The sequence below is a fragment of the Haemaphysalis longicornis genome, unplaced genomic scaffold (genome assembly GCF_048455015.1).
Source record: "Haemaphysalis longicornis isolate Haplotype H1 unplaced genomic scaffold, Haemaphysalis longicornis Haplotype H1 scaffold_3, whole genome shotgun sequence".
Classification (NCBI taxonomy): domain Eukaryota; kingdom Metazoa; phylum Arthropoda; class Arachnida; order Ixodida; family Ixodidae; genus Haemaphysalis; species Haemaphysalis longicornis.
In genome coordinates this window covers 169,826,549-169,853,982 of record NW_027526335.1, presented here as the reverse complement: position 1 = coordinate 169,853,982, position 27,434 = coordinate 169,826,549, and the positions used below count along the sequence as shown (strand labels likewise).

General features: G+C 47.0%; 1 protein-coding gene across 1 annotated transcript in view; it reads right to left on the bottom strand.

The window, feature by feature from the left end:
* Nucleotides 1-27,434, bottom strand: part of LOC144175528 (solute carrier family 13 member 2-like) — a 51,935-nt gene that overhangs the window by 3,781 nt on the left and 20,720 nt on the right. The window contains exons 8-10 of the mRNA XM_077704603.1: nucleotides 13,707-13,884; nucleotides 9,659-9,820; nucleotides 1,475-1,612 (exon numbers count right to left, since the gene is read on the bottom strand). Of these exons, the coding sequence (XP_077560729.1) occupies nucleotides 1,475-1,612; nucleotides 9,659-9,820; nucleotides 13,707-13,884 (478 nt within the window). The remainder of the gene's footprint in view (nucleotides 1-1,474; nucleotides 1,613-9,658; nucleotides 9,821-13,706; nucleotides 13,885-27,434) is intronic.

Sequence of the window (27,434 nt, the reverse complement as noted above, 5' to 3'; positions counted from 1 at the left end):
GGTCGACGCAGTGTGCGCCAAGAAAGGGAAACAGCTGCGCCAAAGATGGTAGGCAGCTATTGCGCGTGTAGCCGGGCTACCTTGAGAGAAAGAGCGCGCGCGAGAGAGAGAGAGAAGCTTTTTCAGAGGGACAAATGTTAGGGAAGCGTGGTACAGATCGCCTTTGCGGAATGACAGCTCGTTCCGCCAAGGCGATCTATAGGCCCGGGTCGATGCTACCCGGCGACCCCTCCAATTTCTATTAACGAATGATTAAACCGACGGGATTCGAAGGACAGTTCGTCAACACGGTGACGCCGTGTTGACGAGCTGTCCTTCCTCGTCATTGAAATCTAAGGTTCGACGAAATCTCGTCTGGTCGGGTAAAAGGTTTATAGTTAAAAACTTGCGGTCACAGACTAAAGGTTTATTTAAAGCGTAAAAAAAGAGACGTTGCGGCTTCCGTACGGAAGCCTTGTTCACTTGAAGCCTTGACGCCTTGATGTCAGTGAACAATGATTCCGTGCGGAAGCCGAAGTGTCTCTCTTTTTTTACTCTTTCAATAAACCTTTGCTCGGTGACCACAAGTTTTTACCTATTTTCCTCGTCATTTACCTCGTCAACCGAGTGTTCCGATATCGCACCCTACATGGGCCCATTTGGCCAGACTTTGACTGCTGGAGTCGGCATGGTACGCATTACAATCCCCATTCGCAACATTTTCTTTAGATCTTGTCCTGGACCTGGTGTACCGCTGGTCTCGTGTTTCAATGCCATCGAGGCCATTTCAACCACGATTCCTGTAGAAGTTGTCTTTAGATGTGTCCGATTGCCGCCTGCACCTCTGCATCAGCTCAACTTCCCGTGTTGGCAGCGACGTACGCCATCGGCGGAGCTGTTACTAAAGTAGTAGGTGCAGTCTACGGCTGTGAAGTAGCCGGACAGCCCTTAAAAGACTTACTTCTACCGACGTTTATCTTAAGAAACAGGGTTGAAGTGTATGTAGATAGTGTTGCGACGGATGCTTCGGTGGACACTAGGTAACTATTTCGGTCATCAGCCGCATTTAAAAAACCACCCTTCGTGGCTAGTCGCTAGGCGCTTTCAGTGTCTACAGCACATATTTGTGCCACAGGCCAAGCATACAAGCCACTTGCAGTGTTCTTCGACCCACTCATGACGTCATTCTTGGCACTATGTCTTAGCAAGGGTATTGTGAAACTGTCGGCGGTGAACCTACCGAGTTTCCTGCATGCAGGAACTTATCTTTTTTGTCCGATAGCCGACTTTGTCATGAAAACGCCCTTGTTATTTCTAAAGACCATTATTTGCACCTGGTTTTATTCTCTTCTAATTATGTTCACGCGTGCTGGGAGTCGGCTGTATTGCCAACAGGTTCGTGCTGGCATTAGAGCCGAGCAAGCGGATCCCTAAGGGGAGAATATTGGCTATGGTTGTGCCTTTGCGGTGTAGCAGCTTGCTTTCGGAGCCTTACCATTTCAAGAATGCTCATTTTGCCGAGCTCGTAGACAATGGCGTTTGGGGGTCCAGCTGCGGGAAGCATGAAGGAAAAGGAGCAGCCGATTGCCACCGGCATCGCCAAGTAGAGTGGGTGCGCTCCGATTGCTCCGGCCTGCGCAGAATCAACAAAATAAAGTCCATTCAAACCCATGGTGGTTTAGTAGGGGGTGTGACGTAAGAACGACGGAAGCGAGACCGGGGCCATGGCTGCCCGAAGCGTAGATGGCAGATCTAATCTCACGGTAAATCTACATGATGATGATAACCACTGCAACATAACTTGCACGACATTTAACACACTCCCGCGCGCGCAACGTTCGTGTCTGCGGATCTACCGCACACCGTACTTGCTGCCTAGTCGACAGCTTCTCCAGCTGGCACCGCGATCGCGTATCGGCCAGATTGCCAACAATGTTCTCTAGTAAGTGTCATTTCTGGTGATGCACGCGCCGAAAGTCTCAGAGTCAATCCCAAAGCTTGAGCGGCACGTGGGCTCTTATCATTGCGCTGATGGCTCGATTTGACGCTTCTCGAACACCTGGGCGCTGTGGCACAGCTTGAAGGTCCTCATCCACTGCTTTGGAGCTTGGCAACGCTGAAATTCCTGCACTGCGGCAAAGCGCACACCCGGCTCAAAATTTGACATTTTATCGGGCCTGCACAATAGATCGTAGATGGAAAACAATGATTCCACAATCCTAACAAGTTGTGTTCGATCCATTTCAATATTATGAGAGAGCAGCGGAAATATGTCAATATTATAATATAATAAATATAATAAATATATTATGTCAATATTATGAGAGAGCAGCGGAAAACTGGCAGCAGCGGTCGGGTTTCACGTCCTTCTCGTACTTTGGGGTCATTCCTTTCAGCAGAAGAGAATCAATTTCTTTTTAACTTGCGGCTATCGGCTGCCTTGAGACAGATTGCAAGCTATTTCTGTTCGAAAGCACTCATTCATTTGTGGCTCGTTTGGTTTTCATCGTGGAGATCGGGTATTTGCGATAGTTTTTTTTTTTAAGTAAATAAGGGAGCACTGGCTACTTCGCTTGTAGTATTAGCATGATGGGGCTTGGCTGCAAGATTGGTGCGTGACGACCAAGCCTTATCAACGCCAGAATGCTAGCGGCGCATGCCATTCCATTCGTTGCTGCCGTGGCTTGCATAGGGAAGACTGATGTTCCGCGATAGCTTTTCTTGACTCAAATAAGGGGGCTGTGGTTACATCGCTTGTAGTAATAGCATAACTGCCCTCGGATCCAAGTTGGGTGCGTAAGAAACAAGCGTGACCACGGCTCAAATCTCTCAAACATGACGAAAGCGAATCACTCGACAATATTCGTTCACAGCCTCTGTTAGGGTACCAAATTCTTGGCGCCCCCGTCTTTTCGTGGCGTGGTCGAGCGGTTGCGCGCTTGTGTGCTGGCGTTTTGATTTGAAAGTCCATAGTTCGAATCTTGGCAAAACCTCGTTTTTTTTGCAATGAGTGTTTCACCCGCTTTTATTTTTTTTTTCAAGGCAAACAAAGGGGTCCAGAGTGCCTTGCCGTTTAACCTAGAAATGACGTTCGACAGTATACCCTCAGTATCAAGGCAGCCCCGAAATATGCTTTGCTCACACTTTGAATTCATGAAGCTGCAGTCGGTACATAACATCAAGGTTAAGTCATGTAGCAGGTAAAGTTGGGCTAAGTTTGTCTTCGTTCATCATGCTATCTTATTTTGTTCAGATTTGATGGTAATGACACAATTATAAAAACGGATCAACACGCTCGCTGATGTTAACAGGAGATGAGCGACGGACGTACGCGTGTGCTTTCGTGTGCTGATTGGGAGCAAACGTTCTGCGCTTCGGTACAGAATGCAAAAAACCACACAAGATGTAAAAAATATTGTCGTCTTCACTGCAATGATCGAGATTGTTCGCTTTCAGGAACGTAAACAATGACCACATGTACGTGAAAAAGCGTCCCCCTGCGCGCGCACTTAGGGCACCGCGCCCAGCGCTAGCTTGACTAGGACCAAGATGGAAGACGAGAGTCTGCAGGCTCGCAGGAGAGTGCGGAGAGTGAGAAGCGAGAACAGGGCAGTATGCAAAGGTATACGTCGTGCTTCAGCTTCCCTGCGCGTACGTCATGCTCGCGCACGGAGCGAAACCATCAACCGCCGCAAAGCAGCCCGACCACAAAAGACCAAAACAAATTTTTGTCCTTACTTTAATGAGAGTGCTTTCCGAAAAGGTTAAAATCTTAAAGGGGCACTGACACAAAATTTTGAAGGCGAGATAAATTCGGAGATAGATTGGTGAGAACACATGAACATCATCTGCAAAATATCAGCGGTGAATACAGCCTAGAACATATTTAAAATCAATTTTAAAGTGTGCGAAACGCAACCGAGCAGCCAGCAGAGGACCACGCGCAATCGACATCCCTAGGATATCGTGTAAATAAACAACATCCTAACACGTCACGAGTTTGTGTTTGCCGCTTCCGCACTGCCGGCGTTTTTCGCCGGCTCACCGCTTCAATCGGAGGTCCGGAGGGCGGAGCTTCTGCTCTCGAGAACGAACGACCCGATCGTTGGCGGCGGAGGCGCCGTGATTTCGTCAGCTCATGGGACAACTGGCCGCTACCAAAGTTCTACAGCGATTCCAGGCACTCTGCTTCTATTACTGTTTATTACCATTGGATGCGAAAACGCGCCGGAGGCACGAAAAGCCCACTGAGCTAGCCTCACGGTCGCTGTGCAGGCGGCGGCCACGGCCGCGAAGTGGCCCAGGCCGGCGCAGGTAGCTCGAGTGATAGCTTGTTACCGCTGCACGAAATTGTCCCCAAGTCCCGACCATGGTGGCTTACATGAGAAAGGAGTTAATGATGCGATGGCGGGTTGCATTAAAAATTGTCATCTGCACCGCTTACGAGAGCGGCACTCGAATATCCGCCGCAGGGCTAAGCCGAACACATCTGTAGGCGGACCTGTAGGCAGACCGGCCGGCTGCTCCCAGCGCGCGTCTTGCCACCCACCGTCTCGAGCGTCGCGCGTCGTTCTTTAGCCGCGGTAGCATTTGCACTCGCAGCGCCTGCGTCACATCCACGGTCGCTTTTTAATTAAGCGCCTCACGAGATCAGTACGTGGGCGCATTCGCAGAAACTGCCGTCTATGCGGATTCGACAGTGCTACGGCGGCTCTGCTCTGTGATATCCCTCCGACGGTCACGTGGTCAGCTTTGTTCACACAAAATCCACAAAATCCATCGTTTCGCGGCACTCGCTGAAACCGAAACTGCGACTGGCCGCATTTAGAGTGCCTCTAATTAAACAACCGTCGCACGCTGAAGCAAATGAGGTTTCTACAGGTTATAAGTAGGTCACTAGCTACTTATCGCAACAAAAAAAACAAGATGCAAAATTTTTGTGTCAGTGCCCCTTTAACTACATGGACGCGAAATCACGCGTCGCGCGAGCGTCGCCGTCGTTCGGCGGCAAAGCGCAGACACGGCCACTTTCAATCGCGATTGAAGTGAATCGCGATCGAGTTTTCGAACGCGCTGGACGCACTGCCGCCGCTAACCGGCACGTTTCGATCGCGATGGAGAAGTTGCACCGATTGCATTCGTGTACGCCAGATGGCGCTAACAATGTACTTCCGGCCGGCGTCGGGTAACTACGCGCGGCCGTAGGTATACGTATCTATGTAAATGTTACCGCACGCTCATTTGGGTCAAGTTATTTGATACTATTTGTGGCGTTAGTTGAGGTTGTCACCTTCTGTGCCATTACTGACCGGGGACGAGAGTATCGCCGCTTTCGTTCGATCGCGCTTGGAAACGTCGATCGCGCTTGGGAAACCAGGAATGAGTTCGAGCGGGATCGAGCTCGATCGCGATTGAAACTGCCGAGTCACAGGGGCATGAGACCGGTGAAGACACGCTATAGTGTATTAGTATAGTCACGCGCTAGCCGCCGCGTCGGTGCGCTGCTGGACACGTTTGTATTAAACATGCCATTACTTGAAGTCATTTAGGAGCAGAACTGCACTTAACAAGATCCTATCCTTATAAAAATATTTACGGGCGAAATGAATCCTGCGAAATGAATTTCAAAACATCCTGCGAAATGAATTTCAAGTCGTTACCGTCAAATCTGAACAAAATAAGATAGGATGATGAACGAAGACGCACTTAGCACAACTTTACTTGCTACTTGATTTAACCTTGATGTGATGTACGGACTGCAGCTTCATGAATTCAAAGTGTGAGCAAAGCAAATTTTGGGGCTGCCTTGATACTGAGGTTACCGTCGAACGTCACTTGTAGGTTAAACGGCAAGACACTCTGGCTACCTTTGTTTGCCTTGAAAAAAAAAGAAAAGCCGGTAAAACCCTCATTGCAAAAAAACCTAGGTTTTGCCAAGATTCTGACTATAGACTTTCAAAACAAAACGCCAGTACACGAGCGTGCAACCGCTCGCCCACGCCAGGATGCGACGCTGGTCGCAATAATTTGCTACCCTAGCAGAGGCTGCCAACGAATATTGTCGAGTGATTTGCTTTGGTCGTGTTTGAGAAATTTGAGCCGCGGTAACGCTTGTTTCTGACGCACCCATCTTGGATCCGAGGGCAGTTATGCTATTACTACAAGCGATGTACCAACAGCCCCCTTATTTGAGTGAAGAAAAGCTATCGCAAAACCTCGGTCTCCCCTACGCAAGCCACTGTAGCAACGAATGGAATGGCATGCGCCGCTAGCATTCTGGCGTTGATAAGGCTTGGTCGTCACGCACCTATCTTGCAGCCAAGCCCCATCATGCTAATACTACAAGCGAAGTTGCCAGAGCTCCCTTATTTACTTAAAAAAAGCTATCGCAAATACCCGATCTCCTCGATGAAAACCAAACGAGCCACAAATGAATGAGCGCTTTCGAACAGAAATAGCTTGCAATTTGTCTCAAGGCAGCCGATAACTGCAAGTTAAAAAGAAATTGATTCTCATCTGCTGAAAAGAATGACTCCAAAGCACAAGAAGGACGTGAAACCCGACCACTGCCGCCAGCTTTCCGCTGCTGTCTCGCGCTGCGTCGACGCCGATAGCTGGCGAGCGTAGACATTGGCGTTGCTCACGCGTCAGCTCACGTCGCCACGCGAGAAAACGCCGAAAGTACGCTGCATGTGGTTAGGCCTTTAACTTCTACTGAATGTGCGTCAACTCCTCAGCGCCGCATCCCCAGCCTCGAGCACGGAGCGAAACCATCGGCCGCCGCCCAAAACGAGAAAAAAAACCACGTCGCATGAAGTCGCGCACGAAGAGAAAGTGACGTCACGCTGTGAAGTCGCTGTTTCAAGGGGTTGTGGTTGGTCTGGGCCCCTACGGATATTGTTTGGGAATACGCGGCCGGGGGGTGAAACAATCGACTTCGGCTGGACAACTCGCCAAGTCAACATGCCCGAGACGACGTGGAAGGGTTCGTCAGGACGAGATGAATAGCCTTGTCGGTAAATTTATCGCTGGGTGCCCACAGTTCGTTCAAGGTAGATCGCAGCCGACTGAAGGCCCCACGGAACCTTTCCTGGTAATTCAAGCAGTCGTAGAGATCCGGTTCAATCTCGCCTGCATCGAGCCGCTCACCTATCATCTCATTCAGCTTAGTCCGCTGTCATTTCGATCGAGCTCGTTTATTGCCCCCAGAAAGTCGAACACATATGGTAAGGGGACTTGCCGAAGCTGGTCGCTGAAGCAGCTTCTTAACGGAAGCGCGAGGAGCCTTCCGCGACGAACGCAGAGTGCCCAGGTTGTCCCCAGAGTACTCCGGAGACGTACAGTGGATCCCAGGAGTGGTATCCTGGACGCGACGTTGCATATTTGCGTCCTTTAGAGGGTTCTGGTGGGTCATAGGTAAGCGGCCAGGGCCAGCCATTGCGACCTCCAGCTGAGGGCGGGACTAGACGGTCAACGGGGGGCAACAGTGGAGTTGACGTCGGTGTTCTCCTTTGTAGCACGTATTCATTCTCCCGGGCTTAATGGCACCAGAATGTAAGGGAAGAACGGCGAGGAGGAGGAGTAAACGTCGCTATGAAGCAGTTCGCATTGGGGAAGAGTCCTTATTCCAGGACCCCTTGAGACCGTCCGGCTTATTCGGCTCTCTTTACCAGCCAGAGCTGGTCGTCAGGGTCCGAGCTGGGCAGTGCTCTCCCAAGGTTCAGGGGAAGGGGAAGGGCAGGGGGGTAGGTTGGGGTCCTTATCGCAGCCCTACACAATATGGTAAAGCGTGCCCGGAGCCTCACAGAAGCGGCATTGCGAGAAGTGCAGGGTGGGGGCCAGAATGTGGGCTCTGGTTAGGTGGGGAAAGGTGTTGGTTTGGATGCCTCGAAGGTGGCTTTCTTGTTCTTTTGTGAGGCTTTTGTGTGGAGAAGGGTACATTGTTCGCAGCAGGTGGTAGTGCTGCGGGATTTCTTTGTAGGACACGAGGGGACAGACATGCCACTGCTCGCAGAACTCCTGACTAGCCCGGTGTGTCAGATCTCGGGCATGCTGGTGGGCAGCTTCGTTTTCAGGCACGTCGGCATGGGCGGGAGCCCAAATAATCCTTTCACGGTGTTGTGGAGGATGCTGCAGTACAATTTTAGTGGCGGGGGGTGAGACGAAGCCGCTCAAGAAAGTTGTGCATGTTTGTTGGCAGTGCGTAATAATGATCTATGCAGGGGTTTGAGCAATTGCTAGGGCTATGGCCACTTTTTCTGTCTGTAGGGCATAGGTGGTATAAATTGATGCACTTGTGAGGAGGGCTCGAGCTGTAGTCACAACAGCGGTCATAGATCTCCTCCAGGGGTTGGTTGCGGCCTCTGTGTACACAGGGATGCAGTTGTCGCCGTTCCGTTTGTCGCCGTTCCGTTTGTTGCGGGGCAGTGGGGTCACATCTTTGAATTGGCGAATTTCATGCAGAAGCTGAGTCGCATCGGCCTAGGGGTGTTGAAGCGGTGAGCGCAGGCACAACTGGTTCAGAATTGCTCTGCCGGTGGAGGTGGAGCTCAGACGTAATAATTGGTTCATATGAAGAGCTTCGAGACGTTCATTCAAAGTATTATAAACTCCCAAGTGTAGGAGCTTCTGTGTCGAGGTGCTGACAAGTAGTCCGAACGCCAGCTTGTATGCCTTGCGTATGATAGTTTCTACCTTGTCCTTTTCAGCCTTCGAGAGCACATCCATTGTCCTCTCTAGGGTTACTTACTCCCTTGTAGAACAGCGAAAGCGAGACAGGAGCAATGGCTCCCCAAAGCGGGGATGGCAGACCTTATCTCCCGGTAAATCTACATTATGATGATCACACTTTGCACACTTAACATGAGATTTAACACAGGGAACATAATCCGTCAAAGGTGATGCTTGGGCAAGTTTGTTCTCCGTACACTTGAAGTCGCTGCGCAACAAAAAAGACAAAGGGACGAGATACACAAGCGCTGTTTCTCGTCCACGCTCTCCTCTTTTTGCGCTGCGAATTCGAATGAATGAATTCATAAACTGATGTGGCTTTGAACCGTATTAAGGTGATGGCAAAAATGTAAGGCCCTTACAAGCGATGCTTTTATTTTTTCACATTTAAAGGTATACATCACACATAGAACATTATAATTGTTTTTTTAGTTGCGGAAGCAGGTTTCCCACGCAGTTGCGATATTCCGTTCCAAGAAAAGTACAAGCTATGCACTTTCAGTGTGATGCAGGATCTTAATTATGTTGTGCCACACTGCTACACTGGCTAAAATATATCAAACCATTCTTTTCAAGACAGCAATTCGTAGAATTGAGCTAAGGGAACATTCATGCGAAAAACGTAGGCATTGCTAGGGCTCAAAACCTGACCGTTGGCTTCAAATCCGAGATTCTTTCCCCAGGCTACAGAGGCGCAGATTGAAGAGATCTTCGCAGTTAATGAAAAGACTAGAACGATTGTTTCAAACGAAACAATAGATCGCGCTTCGTGCGCGCGGGAAATGCCTGACGCGTAGCCACCGGGGATAAAATGTCGCCACGCTGTTGCGCTCAACGCTGATGTCCTTCAAGATGGCGTGCCTACAATATGTCACGCGGCCCACTTAAACCAGTGTTTTTTAGCGTCATTAGTTTACAACATGCCCCTCCTTCCTTACGCACAACTCACCATGTCAACGACGACCGGCAGCAGAATAGAACTGACGGCCACATTGCTCGTCACTTCAGTAAACATGGAAGCCGCCAAGCAGAGCAGAAAAACGATCAGTTCGCTTGGCAAGGCGGCAAGGCTTTTCAAATGCCCCACCAGGAGCACCGAAAAGCCGGATTGCTGAAAACAAGAACATCATAGATTATACTTAAGATGGTAGAAAGGGCGAAAATCTGACAATATGTTGACACGGAGCCATCACACTGTTTCATTGGTAACTTTGATTCACTTTCTGTGCAATGAAGACTCAGTGTCATTGTAACTTCGATTCAGTTTGTCTAGCACTGAGGATGCTTCACTGGTTTAACTGGCAGCTTCGATTCAGTTTTTTCTTGCGGTATTCATCCGCAGTTTTATTAGTAACTTCTATTAACTTTTTCATAAAAATGATACGCGACACAGAGGTTACGCGATTCAATTATTCTCAGTTGGCTGCAGGACAAAATTCATGGCATGTGGCAAGTCATCCGAACAAACCTAGACACAAACTAGAAATTCGGGCCTTTACACTTACGCCCAGCAAGGTGACAAGGTTAAGAGACGCTAAAGAGACGCTCTTTATGGCTCTATTGATAGGTTTGCTTTGTACGCAAACGTCGAGTAGATCAGCAGGCACTGTCGTTTAATAATTACCCAGCACGACATCGGCCGACCTGGGGCCCGTCCGTTTTGTGGTAAGGCCAAGAAACACGACCGGCCTAGGAGAAGTCCTAAGTGCTCCCTTCTTTCAGTGTTAAAAACGACACTTCCGCCGGCAAACGCCGCGCTTTTGTGTTAAGATTGTTTGACGTGATGAGTTAGCTTGCACCTCGCTGACGTCGTGTTGCCTCTATGTTCAGTGTCAGATGCTGTCAAACTGATCAGAAGCCGAACATTTTCCACTTAAGCACCTTACGTGGCACTTTAGAATTTGAAACGCTGGTTTTCGCAGAGGAAATAGCTTAATTTCTCGGTAGTGGGTGATGTTGTTTCCAGTAGCTATTGTTTCCAGTAGCTATTGTGATGTTGTTTCCAGTTTCAACGCTGTCGCGTAGCAATAACAAGATCTTTACTAAAAATAACAGTGTGATACCGGTTTTATTAAACAGAAAATCATTCGACACAATCGCACTAATACAAAGACCTGCAAATCCGTGGAGGGGGGGGGGGGGGGTGAGGCTGGAACTTACCTAATTTCTAGCAATTAACCCTTCTGCAAACTTAAAGTTTTATTGAGCAATATTGGCTCTTGATATTGCGTTGAAAATTCCTGGGTGCCGTAAGAATGGGTGGTTCTTGCGTAATTCTTTTAATTACAGATTGAAGATTTCCTAAAAGACTTCGTTGATGTGGATAATGACAGGCTTTACGCAGTACAAAGGAGAGCCGAAAGACGAGCACGGCGGACTGTGCCCGTAAGGATATGAGATTCTAGGAGAGCACAAAAGACGCTCCCGACAAAGCTGCCGAGTGTGGGTTGACATCACTCTGTCCAGGAAAGCCATTAAACAGAATGTTGCGCCTGACCCAAGTCTCTGTGGTCAAGTCACTTGAGTGCACCCGTTCCAGTCTTTTAAGCTCAGTATGGAAACCAGTGATGTAGACGGTGGTAGCGCCTTCTGCCATAAAATCTCCACCACGCTGAAATCAACTCTACAGCTGTGTCTACACCTGAGAGAGCTATTTTGGGCAGGCCATCAAGGTGAATGAACCTTTTTTTCATGGCAGTACATATTGCGGCATTGGCCTCCATGAAGAAGGCCATGCCTACGGGTATATGCTACATCAGTCACACAACCCTTTAGCGTTCGTGTGAAAAGAGAAACAGGTGCCTGCTAAGCATTTTTATTCACTCACGCTAAGAATTTTATTCACACAAAGCCCGCTGACATTGTGGTAGTTGTGAGACTAGACTAAGTACGCACGTCCATTGAATCTTACTGCCGTGTTCCTTGGCTTTATTAGGCTCTGCCGGTGTGCTGTTAAGAATGCGGCGCTGTGCTGCGGGCTGTTAGAAACGTGTACCCACCAGAAGTGCCTGGTTTCCCGCAAAGGCTGCATCAGCATCGACAATGTTGTAACCTTTGTAACTGCTATGAGCGAGCGAAAGCTGTGCGAAACATTACCACTCCTCTGTTTCTTTCCAAAGATTTTGCATACAACAGAGTGTGCCATGAATACCTGCTCTGTAATGAGTCGATGCCTACAGAAGACAAGCTCGGAAAGGGGCGGCAAAACGTTATATGGGCAGATGAGAACAAGAAGTTTGCGGGGATAAATTGGTCGCACTTAGCACACGACGGCCATAATTGGAGATTTAAAGGAGAGGTCTTTGCCCTTCAGTGGGTTTAGATAGGCTGATGATGCTGCTGCTGATGATGATGAATGAGGACGAGCTGTCATGGGCCACATGTATGCACGGATCTCTGGCTACATATCCAATGTACATGTGTACATGTGTGTGCATGTGAACAAACAGCTCTGACACGCCGCTATAGAGAGACTCGCGGTTACTCTCAAGAGGGGTGTTATGGGTTACATTATCTAATATCACCCTCCTGGGCCTGCAGGAATGCTTTCCGCAGTGTTTCTAATTCGCCCTGCTCTCGGTCATCTTCATACGGAGCTAAGCCCGTAACAGGCGTCCTCTGCGCGTAAGACTGTAGTGTTTGGTGGACTCTATATTGAGATCCCTTGACAGATGAGGTTTAGAACGTTCCACCAGGAAACTTACTCCGACCGCTTCTACAAAGCGTGATCTTACACTATACGGGCTCACCCTTTCATGCCACGCAATACGTTACATCCCGAATCACAGTTCCTGGGTGTGACGCGGAACTGGTCCTTGATATTGAATGGGAGGCTTAGCGCAAAAAAGACAAGGATGGTAGCAAACGTGACAGGCGCTACTAAAAACTGAGCTTATTTCGAAATGCACAAACGTATATATAACAGGCATGCACTGAAGAAAAAGAAAGGAAGGGAAAAAAACATACATCATGGGCATCTGCCGAACACCAGAAAAAAAGTACGTAGAAATGCACTTTCCTTATCATAAATAGATAGCGACGGTACACTTACGCACAAGGGCCCTTTTCTTTTTATGAAAAACGCCTTGGCATCCTCACGTGCGGTAGCATCTCTGCTCCTTTCGATTATTTTTGTTTTGTCCCGATCGGGTTTACAGACAGAATCACAATCTTTACAATGTGTTGGCAAGTACGAACCTGTTCCATTTTTCATCGACAGGGTATATTCTCTGAGGCGGCCATTAATGCATCCGCCGATTTGGCTGATATACACTTTATCACAAATCAGAGGGATCTCGTACACAACACCAATCGCACACCTCATAAAAGGCGTGACATGCTTCTCGCATTTTTTGCATTTCAGCTCCGGCGCTATTCTTGAGCCCAGCGTGGCAAGTTTCAGCCAAACCGGCCGATGCATTAATGACCGCCTCAGAGAACATTCCCTGTCGATGAAAAATGGAACTGGCTCGCCCTTGCCACAACATTGTAAAGATTGTGATTCTGTCTGTAAACCCGATCTGGACAAAACAAAAATAATCGAAAGGAGCAGAGATGCTACCGCACGTGAGGTTGCCGAGGCGTTTTTCATGAAAAGAAAAGGGCCCATGTGCGTAACTGTACCGTCACTATCTATTTATGATAAGTAAGTGCATTTTAGATACTTTTTCTGATGTTCGCCGGATGACCGTGATGTATATATTTCTTCCCTCCCTTTCTGTTTCTTCAGTGCTTGCTTGTTACAATATATGTTTGTGCTTTTCGAAATAAACTCAGTTGTTAGTAGCGCCTGTCACGTTTGCCACCGTCCTCGTCTTTTTTGCGCTAAGCCTCCCATTCAGTATGTACCAACTAGCCCAACAGCACGTTCTGTTAAAGGTCCTTGATATGTTCGCCATCTGAATGCTGATGGCTTTCAAAGCATAAAACGGAATACGCCTGAGCCGTCCTGTGACAATTTTAGGAGATCGAAACCTAGCGGGCATTGAGACGCTTACCTTGCAAGCTTCTGCGAGGCATATGCCGCCACCAACCAGGATCAGCACTCCCCACTGTGCCTTGTCACTCGCCTCTTTCCACGTCATGAGTGGTCGGCCCCACGGTTGGCGGGGATTTTTGGGAATTATGAACAGAAGAAACATGACGGCCATGGCTGGGGTCGGTGGTCTGATGTAGCTGCAGTCAAAATATACATTGTACAAAGTCAATGGTCGTGATAAGAAGAGCCCAGATACCATACTATTGTTTTCGATCGTCGAATGTCGTCACTCAATCGTTTTGCTTCCTTGCTTTTCCAAAATGTACGTGTAATTTTTCATTTTATGGAATGCGTCCCAAAGCAAACCAAAAGTCGTGTTTTAGTAACTGCTCTATTATGGTAATGGCTGCAATACCAATTGGCCTATCGTGACTCTCTCTCACCTACTCTGTGGGATTCCTTAGAGCTGTAGCTGAACTCGGATGGTATAAGGGATTTATTTGCTTTGACAACACCACTGTTGAAACCAAAAACAGATCAATAAGAGACTCACTTTTGGTAAGGGAGTAACTCGGCCCAACCACGGAAAATGCGGGGCTTCATGGTGAACCAAAGAAGAATCATCGACGTCATAAGGAGTGTGACGCACATCTCTGCAAAGCTGAAAGGCGAATAGCGTTGGTGAGAAGCAGAATAAAAAGGGAAGAACAAGCTGCATGTCGCGTGTGTCTGCCAAGGCTCAGTTTTCTCCAACGGGAAGGTGAGGATTGATTTGCGAGAGCAACAACTGCCCTTAGGCAAAAAACGGTGTCCAATGTCGACGATATCAAAAAACAGCCCTAAATATGGCCGACACTGGAAGGCAAAGAAAGGAAAGATAAAATGGTCCTCCCGGCACCATACTCAACCAGTGGTCATCATAATAATAATGATAATCAATCAATCAATCAATCAATCAATCAATCAATCAATCAATCAATCAATCAATCAATCAATCAATCAATCAATCAATCAATCAATCAATCAATCATGTTTATTTACGTGCCCAGGAACAGCCAGAGGCCTGCGTGCTGGCGCACGGGTAGTTACATGAAAACAAAATACAAGAAACATATAGCAAGAAACAAACAAGCGACAAGACACACAAATTGAAGTAGTGAAAATGACAAATACAGCACAGGCGGAGCCTGGGTACAGGTAAAAAATAAAAAAAGAAGATGCCTATGTTGCTCTGCCTGTCGTAAAGGCCACACGACAGGCAGAGCAACAAAGTTTGACCGTAATACAACAAAAACAACGGAGTGTAATAATAATAATAATCAATCAATCAATCAATCAATCAATCATGTTTATTTACGTGCCCAGGAACAGCCAGAGGCCTGAGTGCTGGCGCACGGGTAGTTTCATGAAAACAAAATACAAGAAACATATAGCAAGAAACAAACAAGCGACAAGACACACAAATTGAAGTAGTGAAAATGACAAATACAGCACAGGCGGAGCCTGGGTACAGGTAAAAAATAAAAAAAAGAAGATGCCTATGTTGCTCTGCCTGTCGTAAAGGCCACACGACAGGCAGAGCAACAAAGTTTGACAGTAATACAACAAAAACAACGGAGTGTAGAGACAAATGATAATATGAACAAATGACAATAAAGTTTCAAAAATAGGGGTCAAAAATAGGCAACTATCAGTTGGATAGACACAACCGCAGAGAAACCAAATTCCAGAAAAAAAATAGCGACAGACATATCATAGGTGTTTAACATACTGTATTCAACAGCGCTGTACGGTAAATTGTAAAGGATTTCTGAAAGATGTCAAGGCGTTCAAAGAAGCGGTTGTAACAATTCTGTATTCTGCGCACAGGAGAATGATTGGAGTTGCGCGCAGCGGTCAAGAACGGGCGATGCGACCTGGTGGGCTTTTGTGGTACACTAAACTCTAAACAGTTAAGCAGGTCTGCGCAAGAAAGGTCACCATGAATAATTTTGTGAAGAAATGTAAGGTCTGCACGCATACGTCTGCAGTTCAAGGAGGGGATGGAAGGGACTATGGGTAAGTCAGAATCAGGATGAAAACTCTGATTGTGATGACGGTGCTTAAATATGGATAAAAACTTCTTCTGCACACGTTCTATTAATTCACTACTAGATTTGGAGATGCCGTTCCAGGCAACAGAAGCATATTCTAACTGTGGTATACATATTGCATTGTATAGCATTAGAAATGGATCTGGAGAAGAGAATTCCTTTGTAATCCGACACACATTTCCAAGGCTTCGGAGTGCTCGCCGGGTGATGAGCCTAATATGAGGAGAAAAAGAGAGGGTACTGTCGAAAAGCACCCCTAGGTCCCTAATCTCATCAACCCTTTGCAGAGGAGCTCCCTCAATACTGTAGGAAAACAGCAGACGGTGGGTTTTCCGGCTGTAGGTGACAACCTTTGTTTTAGTGGGGTTTAAAATTAGGCAGTTTTTCCTATAATAATAATAATAATAATAATATTAATAGTAATAATAATAATAATAATAATAATAATAATAATAATAATAATAATAATAATAATAATAATCAATCAATCAATCAATCAATCAATCAATCTTTATTTTTGGTGCCCAGGAACAACCCTAGGGTCTTGGTACTGGTACACCATATACAAGCATTCATAAAAACAAACTAAAATCAAGACAACACAACACAGAAAACCATATATATGAAAGAAACAATAAGATAAAAATAGTTACAGAGATCCCAGAAAGCAAAACAGCAAAAAAAAAAGGAAGCCTAGTGTTAGAAGCCATGACACCCGGCCAGCAAAACGTTGAAGGCACGTGAAAAATTGAAAATACACAATAATAATAATAATAATCAGCCTATCTACGCCCACTGCAAGGCAAAGGCCTCTCCCATTCTTCTCCAATTACCCCGGTCCTGTGCTAACTGCAACCAATTTATCCCCGCAATGTGGTGCAACGGTGGGCAGCGGTGGGCAGCGGTGCAGCGGTGGCGTTGTATAGGGTGTTATGTGAAGCGTTCGAGGCGGGCGCTCTGCCACTTTCTTTTTCGCGAACGCATACTGTCTTAATCCCAAAGTCAGACGACAGGGAAAAACTTCAGTCTGTAACTGGCTACAGGCCAATCACCTTAGCCAATACAGACTACAAAGTACTGATGAAGATTATAGCGAATAGATTACAGGGAATAGTAACCACGCTGGTAGGGCCGCATCAGTCATGCGGCATACTAGGTAGAAGCTTACTGAACAATGTTCTCGTCGCACGCAGTGTTTTACAGTGTTGTGATGTATTCTGTAGAAGAGTAGCAATGCTTCAGATTGATTATGAGAAGGCATTTGATAATGTGTGTCACGATATCTTGTAGTGTATTCTGGACTATTCTAATGTTGGCGATGTTGTAAAGCAGAGTGTACGTACGGCGTATCATGAATGTTTCACAAAATTGATCGTAAACAAGCATGTATCCAAAAGTATTCCAGTTTTATCTTCTGTGAGACAGGGACGCCCTGCCTCTCCCTTGTTGTTTTGAATTTTTTTGGAACCTTTTTGTTTGCGCATAATCAATGATGATGGTTTGCGCGGGTTCCGTCTCCACTCGAGTGAGGTCAGGGTATTAACATATGCGGATGACGTGGCTGTTTTTTGTGAGGACAAGGCGAGCATCAGCAAAGTAGTAATGAAAACAAAATAATTTTGTCGCGTTACAAAGAGTTCTGTTAATTGGGCAAATTGTGTGGAGTTTTGTCATGGGGAGTGGGCGGCAGCACCATAAGTTTTTGAAAATGTGTCATGGTGACGCACTGGTGTGCGTTATCTCGGAGTTCCCCAGGACAGCTATCAGGATAGCCGCGACTACTGGGACTCCGAAACGGTGAGGCTGCGCGAAAAGACAACCAAGTGGGGAGGTCGAGCTTTGTCTGTTTTCGCACGTGCCACAGTTTGCAACCTTTTTCTTTTAGCAAAGCTGTGGTACGTGATGCAAGTCATTCATCGTTCGAGAGTTTAAGTTCAGAAAATACATCGTGTGTTTGCCGTGTTCATTTGGTTTTCATTTTGGTAGCGTTCAAGCAGAACCAATCTTTTCCGGCGAGTTAAGGAGGGCGCGGTTGGGTTGTTTAACGTTTACCTTCGCCAGCTTGTTAATCGGTGTTTGTTCTTACGGGATACGAATGACCGTTTTCTGCTAACATTTTTACAAAGTGTGCTGTCAAAAGCCTTGCCAACATATATTGTCTCGTCCGCAGACGAAAGCTGTAGCAGCCCTAAAGGCTATATGAATGATTTTGTAGACTCTTTCAGGTTTCTAGCAGTACGGTTTTCACTGGAGTACTTAGCAGCTGTGTCAAGAAAGGCTCTTACTAAAGGCTTAAATGATGTGTTCTTACCTGTGCCACTTTACCGATCAGTGTATAGATCTGTTCCTGGCCAGGACGTCTTATCTCGTGTTAAAAAGATGGCCGTCCTACCATCCGTGAAAACCTTTTTCTTTAAACTACACACCGGTACACTTCCCGTTAAGACGCGGATGCAGGAGACAGGCTTGTTTGTCGCTGGTCTTACAACGTGTACTTTGTGCAACAAACCAGAAACTGTTGAGCACGTTTTCGCGGAGTGCTAGGACGCCATATTTTTCTGGGATGTGTTGCAAAGGACCTTAAAGATGGACCTGCCCATTTCACCCCAAGGCATGCGATTTCTTCGCGTACCTAGTGACAACAGTGTGCCGTATGACCTCATCATGGCTCTAGGATTGCATGCCATTTGGAGGTCGAGGATGGCGGTGCGCCACGCTGACCCGCACGCCCTCACTGTGAGCAAATACTTTGCACAGAGTATTAGTTTGTTCTATGAAGTGCACAAGTTGCAGACGCCCGATATGGAATGGCTACCTGTACTAGAACTCTGTATGTTTGATGTCTATTTCAAGTTTTTCCGTCAACCGAAGTTCGGCCGACGGTTTTTAATCTATCCGTGACGTGTATTGTGTGTGAAAAAAGGTAATAAAGAAAAAAAAGTGCAGAGGTGGCATAGATGTAGAGCATCCGCCTTGCGTGCAGAAGAACCGTGGTTCAAATCCCGGTGCGGGACAATTCCCACTTGAATAAAAAAATCCGCGTATTGATGGAATTGCAGAATGAGGCTTGGGGTGCGGCCTGACCCCGGCGACCATTGCCGGTAACGCTCTCCCTCACCAGAGCAGGATTGGCCACCCTGGTGTAGTAACGGCCACACGCTCCCATGAATACGGCAATTAACCAACGGCCCTCAGTCTTCAGTGGCTGTGGAGCAACTGACCACGGCGGTGGTCAGGCCTGTGACGCAGCGGCGGGTGCTAAAAATCTCTGGATCCGGACAGGCCGCCATTGGAATCTGAACATGGCAACGTATAACACGAGGACCTTATCTAGCGAAGCGAGTCTAGAGGCGTTGTTCGAAGAATTAAAGGGCTAGGACTCAGTGAGGTTACGAAAACAGGTGAAGCCTTTGCGGCGCTGAAAAATGGACACCTCCTATGTTACCGAGGTCTAGTGGACAAAAGAGAATTGCGAGTGGGATTTCTAGTCAATATAAGCACAGCTGGCAACACAGACGAATATTATAGCCTTAATGCAAGGGCAGCAGGCCTTGTAATTAGGCTCAATAAAACGTACAAACTCAAAGTGGTACAGGGCTAGGCGCCCACATCCAGCCACGGCGACGAGCTAGTTGAACGCTTCTATGAAGTCGTGGAATCGGCAAAGGCTAAAGTAAAAACACAGTATACGTAGTTATGAGAGACATCCACGCTAGTGTAGGCAAGAATCAGGCTGGAGACAAGGCGGTTGAGAACAATGGTTTGGGTTGTAGAAACAGCAGAGGGGACCTACTAGTCGAATTTGCAGAACGGAATAATCTACGCATCATGAATACCTTTTTCTGCAAACGGGAGAGCCGGAAGTGCACGGGGAGGAGCCCGAATGGGGAGCATAAAAATGAAATAGACCCCATATTATGCGATAACCCTGGCGTCGTGCTGGATATGTAAGTGCTGGGAAGGGCAACATTTAGTGACCACCGTATGGTAAGATCTCGAATTAGGCTATATTTGAGAAGAGACAACTCCTACCGAGGAAGCAGGGCTTACGACACGGGAAGATAGCGACAATCAGTGGTAAGAGATGACAAAAGAAGGCGTACGTAGTTAATGACTTGTGATCTGAGATTCAGGAACAACAGCACTTGTTTCTACGAGGCAAAGCGTCAAGAAAAGCGTAGACATGCAATAGCCCTTCGGTTATTTACAGCTTACAATAATTATCCGCAGGTGTAAATACAAATCAGCAGCCTATTTTGTTGCGTAATGGTGTGGTTACCGATTAGGAAACCATGCCGCACGTTCAGTTCCAGGTGTAACAAATCATAAATGTTTGGCACCCTTGCAGCAGCGCATTCCCATATGGGCACGCATCAAAGTTCGAGGATTGTTCGTATTTAACCACGCGTATTTAAAGGGTGCTTACCTCATTGGACCGAGGTCTTCGTATCTTTTCACAATTTCCTCGCGGTTTTTCTCTTGCAACGCTTTATCGGACGAACTGTTGCCGGGTAAGCAAAAACAAAACAAAATAAGGCACGTTATCAGGAGAATACTGCACGAATGAGGTTTCAAGATGCCGAATTTTGTATTGTGGTTGGCCATTGTTATAACAAAAATTTGCTACTTCGGCTACTATATTTAACGTCGTGGTGATGGCCTAAAACCTCATACGTTTAGTCGCTTACCTTCCCCAAGAACAAATAACACGTTATTTGCAGTAATTGCACATACTCGCAGTTTTTGAAGAAAATTGAAACATGTCATCAAAACAGAGCTGCTGAAATGTAGAAAAAAAAACTCACTTATGAAAAGGCGCTGTGTACAAATAAAATTCCTGGTCAACGTATTGATAACTCCCGCATAAATTTTTGCAAATGAAATAAAAATTTATTTGCATTCTCTGACTTTTTTTCTTAAAGGTGTTAAATCTGTTGGGCTAGACCACGCGTAATTTACCTAAACGTGCTGTCAAAAAAGTCTGGCGTTAGTGGGATTGAATGTCCCTTTTTTGTTTAAAGCAGAGGAGCCTCACGCCTAAAATTTAAATGCACTACTTGTTGCCCCACCTAAGCACGCTAGTCAGGTGCAGTACCTAAATTAACTAAACGTTTTGAGTTATACCAATCGTAATTATATTGCATGCCTGCTGATGCACGACGACTCTTTTACATACACTTCTTACATTCTAACTTGTGAGTCAGAATGAATTTTTGCAACAAACTTTCTCATCTTATCCTGTCTTCAAGCTGTCTCCCTTCCCAACATTTTCCACACGTCTCTCTGCAGTCATTCGGTCATCCCGTTCACACATCTGGTGCCAGCACCTCTCAGTAAATGTCGAGCCCAAATTCACTACTTTGTGAGTTTAAGCTGTAGTTCTTTTCTGTCTAGTTTGCTTCCGAATTCAAGACGCACGTTTATGATGCCTAAGCATTACTAAAGCTCGTTAGGCCTTGCGGGCAGTTTATTAGGTCTCTGAGTTTCTGTCGTGTAATTTATCACCTGGAGTACGCAATGGTGGTATGCTATTATTTTCGTGGCAGACGTAAACGACCGCTCGTGTCTTCAGAGCGCCTGCTGAATGTTGGTTAGCCGACACCAGTTTTAAAGCGGATTTCCTTTTCGTGGTTTGTTTAAGCACTGACCTGATGTCCGAGATAGTTCTATTTATCCCCATTTTCTACTACGTTCTTACGTACGTTAAAGGAAAACTTTACAGCTATCTTTTAATTATTACTGTCAGTTTACACATATTTATGTTTTTAATACGATGGAGCTCTCAGTGTAGTTCCAGTGAAACTTGTTGACAGTCATATTCTGGCTCAATGAACAGACAATTGAAGCTATAGACATCTTGTCACTCAAGTATTCCCTTTCTACGCTTGCCCCTGACTCCTCAATTAAGCTTCTTAATGACACCTATAGACATTTTGTAAATATTTCCAGGTAGAAGGTGTCTTATGTTCTGGAACCCTTCGAAATAGGAGCTTTACACTCTCCTCCGGAAGGGCTATCGTGCCAGAACAGTCGTTGTATATGTTCTGTAACATTTTATGTAAGTCTGCTTTAGTCATTTGTCATTCAGTGCCACGAGAATTGCGTTGATTTTTTACTGTAGGCATCGCAAATGACAAAATAAATTGTCTAGTCGTCCTTCCTAAATTCATATTGTTCGTAAGCAAAGAGGAAAGCCGGGCCAGTTCCCTGGCCCGGTTTTTTGTGCACAGTTCCCTCCAGAAATAATATTGTTGCTTCTGCTGTTCGGAAATATAGCGTGCGGGATAATCCCAACAAAAGTTGTAATGATACGACTTATATTGGTAACTATCGTTTTAAGAGCGAATGCTCTTTATAAGCGACCCCAAACCATCCACCGCCGGCGGCGTCGGCGTCCGCAGTGCTCCTCTATATTTAAGAAACAAACAGCATCCGGCGCCAGGTTTCGATCCGAGGACTTTGCGGGCCGCAGCCCGACGCTCTACCGAATAAGCCACGGACGCGACGCTGATATCGGTGTCAGAACGCGCCTTATATCTTTAACGCACTCAAACTACGTCGTCAGCGGCGTGCGTTGGCGACTCAGCGGCGTTATAGCGGCTTGATAACTGCGTGGTGTACACGTGATACTACAAACCCGATGGAAGAGATGGAAGAGAAGGCGGCGAGGCGGTGGGCTGCGGGGGCCGAGCGCAAGCGCCGCAAGCGGGCCGACAACCGTGCATTCGCACTTTCACATTCTCCCCCTCGGGGAATTGCGGGGGAATTTTTTACAAACAAGCTCCGTAAACCCGAAAGCAGGCTGATCCCCCTGTAATTAGCTCTCCAAATTACCGCGTTTTCCACTTCAAATTAAGCTGCCATTTTGAATAGTAGTCGTACCTTTATTGTATTTAAGCGTTTCGGGGTTAGGTTTGCTAGCTTTCCTTGTAAAATGTTAACACGATTCCTTAAAAAGTCCAAGGTTATTCGGTCGTTCCCTGCTAGGGATAGATAGACAGATACATAGACATATATACAGACAGACAGACAGACAGACAGACAGACAGATTGTCGGACGGACTCACGGATGGACTGGTGGATAGATAAATGAATGGATGGATCATGAATGAATGAATGGATGGATGGATGGATGGATGGATGGATGGATGGATGGATGGATGGATGGATGGATGGATGGATGGATGGATGGATGGATGGATGGATGGATGGATGGATGGATGGATGGATGGACGGACAACCTTTTACTCACAGCGCACGCTTTCTTGTAAGCACGAGGTAGAGCCACGCAAAGAGAACAAGAAGGACCATTGTGGGCACGTTGTACAGCATCCAGGTTGCGAACGTCAGCTCTGTGGAACCTGGAAACTCGCTTGATAAATAAATAACAAAAGGAGAGAACGATATACAATTTGCACTCCAGAATATCAGAAAACCTCCGCGAAGTCTCTCTACAAAGGGATGCCGCAGAGGCAGAGTAGCTGAAGCCAATTATACTAAAAACCCTCGAACATAGCTGAAACAACGTAGCAATAAACATGGTAAGATTATACCCGCTGATACTTGAAACCGAGCACACATTTATAAAGCATATCCGACGCACACATCTGTTGATGAAGGTGCACAAACGAATGAGATTTATGTTACAACTTGAGTGAACAATAACCACCATTGTTGTGGTACTTCAATACAGGTTTTGGGGTGTGGAAGTTTGCTATACAGTACGAATAAATTCAAAAATTCAGATGCAATCCGCAATCAGAGCAGAAGCCCATGGTGTTGAACTTTTATTCAAGTGGCGAAATCTGGCGGATGGCAGGGGCTCGGGCGGAAGGAGGCGAGATGTATGAGGCGTAGGCTTCGCAGAGCAGGGCAGTGCCACTGTAGCCTGCTCAACAGGAGCGGGGCGAAACCAGTCATCGTCATCATCATCACCAGCCTATCTACGCCCACTGAAGGGCAAAGGCCTCTCCCATTAATCTACAATTATCCCCGTCATGTGCTTACTGCGACCAATTTTCCCCCGCAAACTTCTCGGTCTCATCTGCCCATCTAACTGTCTGCCGCCCCCTCCCACGCTTGCCTTTTGTAGGGATCCCCTCTGTTACCCTTAATGACCAACAGTTACCCTGCCTTGCATTACATACCCTATACACGTCCATTTCTTCTTCCTTAATTTCTAATAATATGTCTTTAACGCACAATTTTTCCCTGACCCACTCCGCTCTCTTCTTGTCCCTTAATGTTACACCGATCATCTTCCGTTCCATTGCACGCCGAGTCATACTCAATTTATGTTGAACCCTCTTAGTGAGCCTCCAAGTTTCTGCTCCGTAGGCGAGTACCGATAAGACGCCGCCGTCATACACTTTCTTCTTCAGGGAAAATTGCAGGCTGCCATTTATTATCTGAGAATGCTTGCCGAATACACTCCACCCGATTCTTATCCTTCTAATCATCTCTGCCTCATGGTTGGGATCCGGTGTCACAACTTGGCTTAAGCAGATATATTCGCTCACCTCTTCCACTGCCTCGCCACCTATCTCAAACTGCTGAGCTGTCCCGAGGTTATTGATCATTTTTTAGTTTTCTCCATATTAATTTTCAGGCCCACGGTTCTACTCCGTTCGTCTAGTGCGGTGAGCATGCTTTGCAATTCGTCCCCCGGGTTACCTAGCAAGGCAACGTAATCAGCAAACCTGAAGTTATTGAGGTATTCTCTATTAGCCCTTACTCCCACCTGTTCCCATTCCAATGTTCTGAATACTTCTTGTAAACATGCTGTGAATAACTTTGGAAAGATTGTGTTTCCTTGTATGTCGAATCAAACGTGTATGCGAAACCGGTATGTCGGCTCAAACGGGCATGACAAAGATAAAAAGCCCGCCAAATCCTCACTCCAGCCGGTCTGAGGGTCATCCCGGGTGAATTCGTCTGAAAAATACCTTATCTCGGAAGGTCAACTTTGAGTACGCGCGGGCATCGTCTATGAAATGCAGAATCGGAGCATCAGCCACTCGAGTATGAAGGCGACTAAGACGTCCGGCATCTGTTACTTGGTTGAACTTTTGTTGCGGCCCCTAGTGGTGGTATGTAAGAAATGAGCTGGTTGAAGTTGTCCTGAAACAGGTCCACGGTCTGTTTCTGTAGGCGGTCTTGATGACACTCACGGACCAGTTCATGAAATGTGCTGAGATATTACTTGCTGTTCTAGAATTGGGATAGGAGGAACGACAGGCCGGTTATTTCTCGCATGTGCCGTTTCACAGATAGATGCAAGTAGCGCCCAGTCTGACTTTGTAAGAAAGTTTAATTGAGGTTGATGAACAGTTCAGGGCCGAGGAATGGTTCGGGGAAACTTGCGGCTCATTTTGTATGCCGCATGATCGGCTTGGGGGGAATGCTTTGTAGAGCGAATCCGTGGCATCGCAGAATCAGACGCCACAAGGTGCAAGGCTGAGAACATTGGGAACAAGTACTGGGAACACTGTTTGTATTGGGGAGGCAGATAGGAGAGATTGTTAAGCGCGGACGGCCCCATGTGGTGGCCGCGGTGAGAAGTGCTGTTTTGGTAGGAGAGCGTGTGAGGCCGAGCTACCTGCACCAAAAATTGGTGTCATCAAGAACGTGTTGCGGGTTGACAGCTTGGAGGTTGTGGCGTGGATAACCCTCGTAGAATCCTCCACAAAAGGCAGCCGTGGCAACGGCGGCAAAATGGGAGGCTGGAAGATGCATGGACAACGGGGGGTGATTCCCAAAACCACCCTAGCGCTCCCATCTTCTGCGTCGTCGACGGATCCCACGTTGCTTGAGCGGCCAGAGCCGTTCGACTCCGGCGCTACCAGTGAGCCATGTTGGTCGAGGCTAGCTGAGACGAACTTTGTTTTCTCACTCCTGCTCCTCTCGCCGTCGCCTAGTCGAGTCTCGCTGGGTCCGCTTCCCGCGCCAGTTGTCACCTTTTTGAATGGCGTCATATCACTGGCTCCGCCGTCCCGTTGGACTGCCGGGTTTCCGCGTGCCCCGTTACATATGGCACACCTGGCTGTTGAGCGAGGGTGACGGCGCCTCCTCGCCGCCTGCTTGCGGATTTCCGCAGTTCCCCATACAAGGTGAAAATCATGGTTAACAGAACGGGCCGTAATATCGTCCGTAATATGATGCTGTAGATGTGCGGACCTGCGCCGAGACTCCAAGAAAGTGTTATCACGAGGCCATATCATACAGCGAAGGTGTCAGGACAGAACATTGAGGCATACCACGGTGGTGCTAGAAAGAGCCGATGAAAGCCTCAGTGAAAACGATCGAGGCGCGAGAATTTTTAGATATGAGGAGCTGAAATCGCACAGGATTCAAAGTAGCTGACAGAAATGAAAGAATTCGATGTGGGCGACGTTTACCAGGTGATTGTGTGCTTTAGGAACGTGCATGTCTTGCACAGAATGAGCAAGGCGGGACTGAACGCCAGTGAGGGGGTAGAGCTTTTGTAAAGCCTCTAATGAGGCTACCCACAGGGAAATTGATTTCGTGTCTTAATGGAACGTTTATCCGTTGCGACGCTCCTAGTACCGGTAGGCTGATAATGTTTGTAGAAAGGCTAGCACGGTAATTTGCCGATATCAAAATTTTCTTTTAGCTTGATGGATAATATGAAATGAGCTAGTGAAAAATGTCATGGCTTGGTGGGAAACGTGTACAATTCAGGCAGCAGGGCACGTTTCCGTCGCAGTGGGTGCGGTTGTCGGCTGGTAAGTCGGCTGGTAACTCCGAGATGTTAATTTAGAAATTGTTTATGTAAACTTGTGATATTATGTAGCTCTTGCAGCACTGAAGAATCACTGCCAGCATCCTTGCGGCAACTATCATCGCCATGGGGCGTTGTAGGCACGCACGCATCGGGCGGAAGGTGGGACACGAGTTGTGGTAGCACATCCATTCGCGCAAACAACTGTTGTTGAATTAACGCTTGCTTGCGTGATCTGTGAAGGCCTTGTCTCTGGGGCATTCTCCGCGTGAAGTGGACGTTATTAGGTTTACTCTGTCTTTTCTAGCGATGTGGTTTCTTCAGTTTTCCATGACTGCGCAACGAACCGAAGCGTGTCGATGGGTATCACGAGAGACAGCCGGGAAAGTAGGTATCGCGGAATGTCGCCAAAAAGGACAGAGCCGAGGGGGAGTCACGTCTCACCGGCCGGACTTCACCACTTTTTGTGGTAGGCTGAAATGTAAAGCTGCGTACACAGCTCCAAAAAACGGAAAATTGTGCTGTTTGGTACAAAATTTTGAAATGAAAACAAAAGCGTGTCCGAAGAGACGGAGGATAAGACTTCGTTGGCCTCCCCCTTATAGTCAGACACACTCTTTAACTATTTCATACTAATACAACCATTCTATTTAAACCAATTCCTCGTTTCTTTACGGAAACATCTGAAAGTTCGTTACAGGCAGGGTGGACCTGTGAGATATGTAGGCCACTTGTGTTTTGAAGTGAATGATATTTATGCCGTGGACTATTGTAGTAGACAATAGGCTTCCGAAATGTCCTTTTGCCGGCATTTTTATGAGGGGCTAGTCACGTGACATTTTTGCTTACCCGTGTATTTCGCTTTCTGCCTTTGGAACCGCCGAAATTAATTTAACTTGGGAAGTCCGCCTAC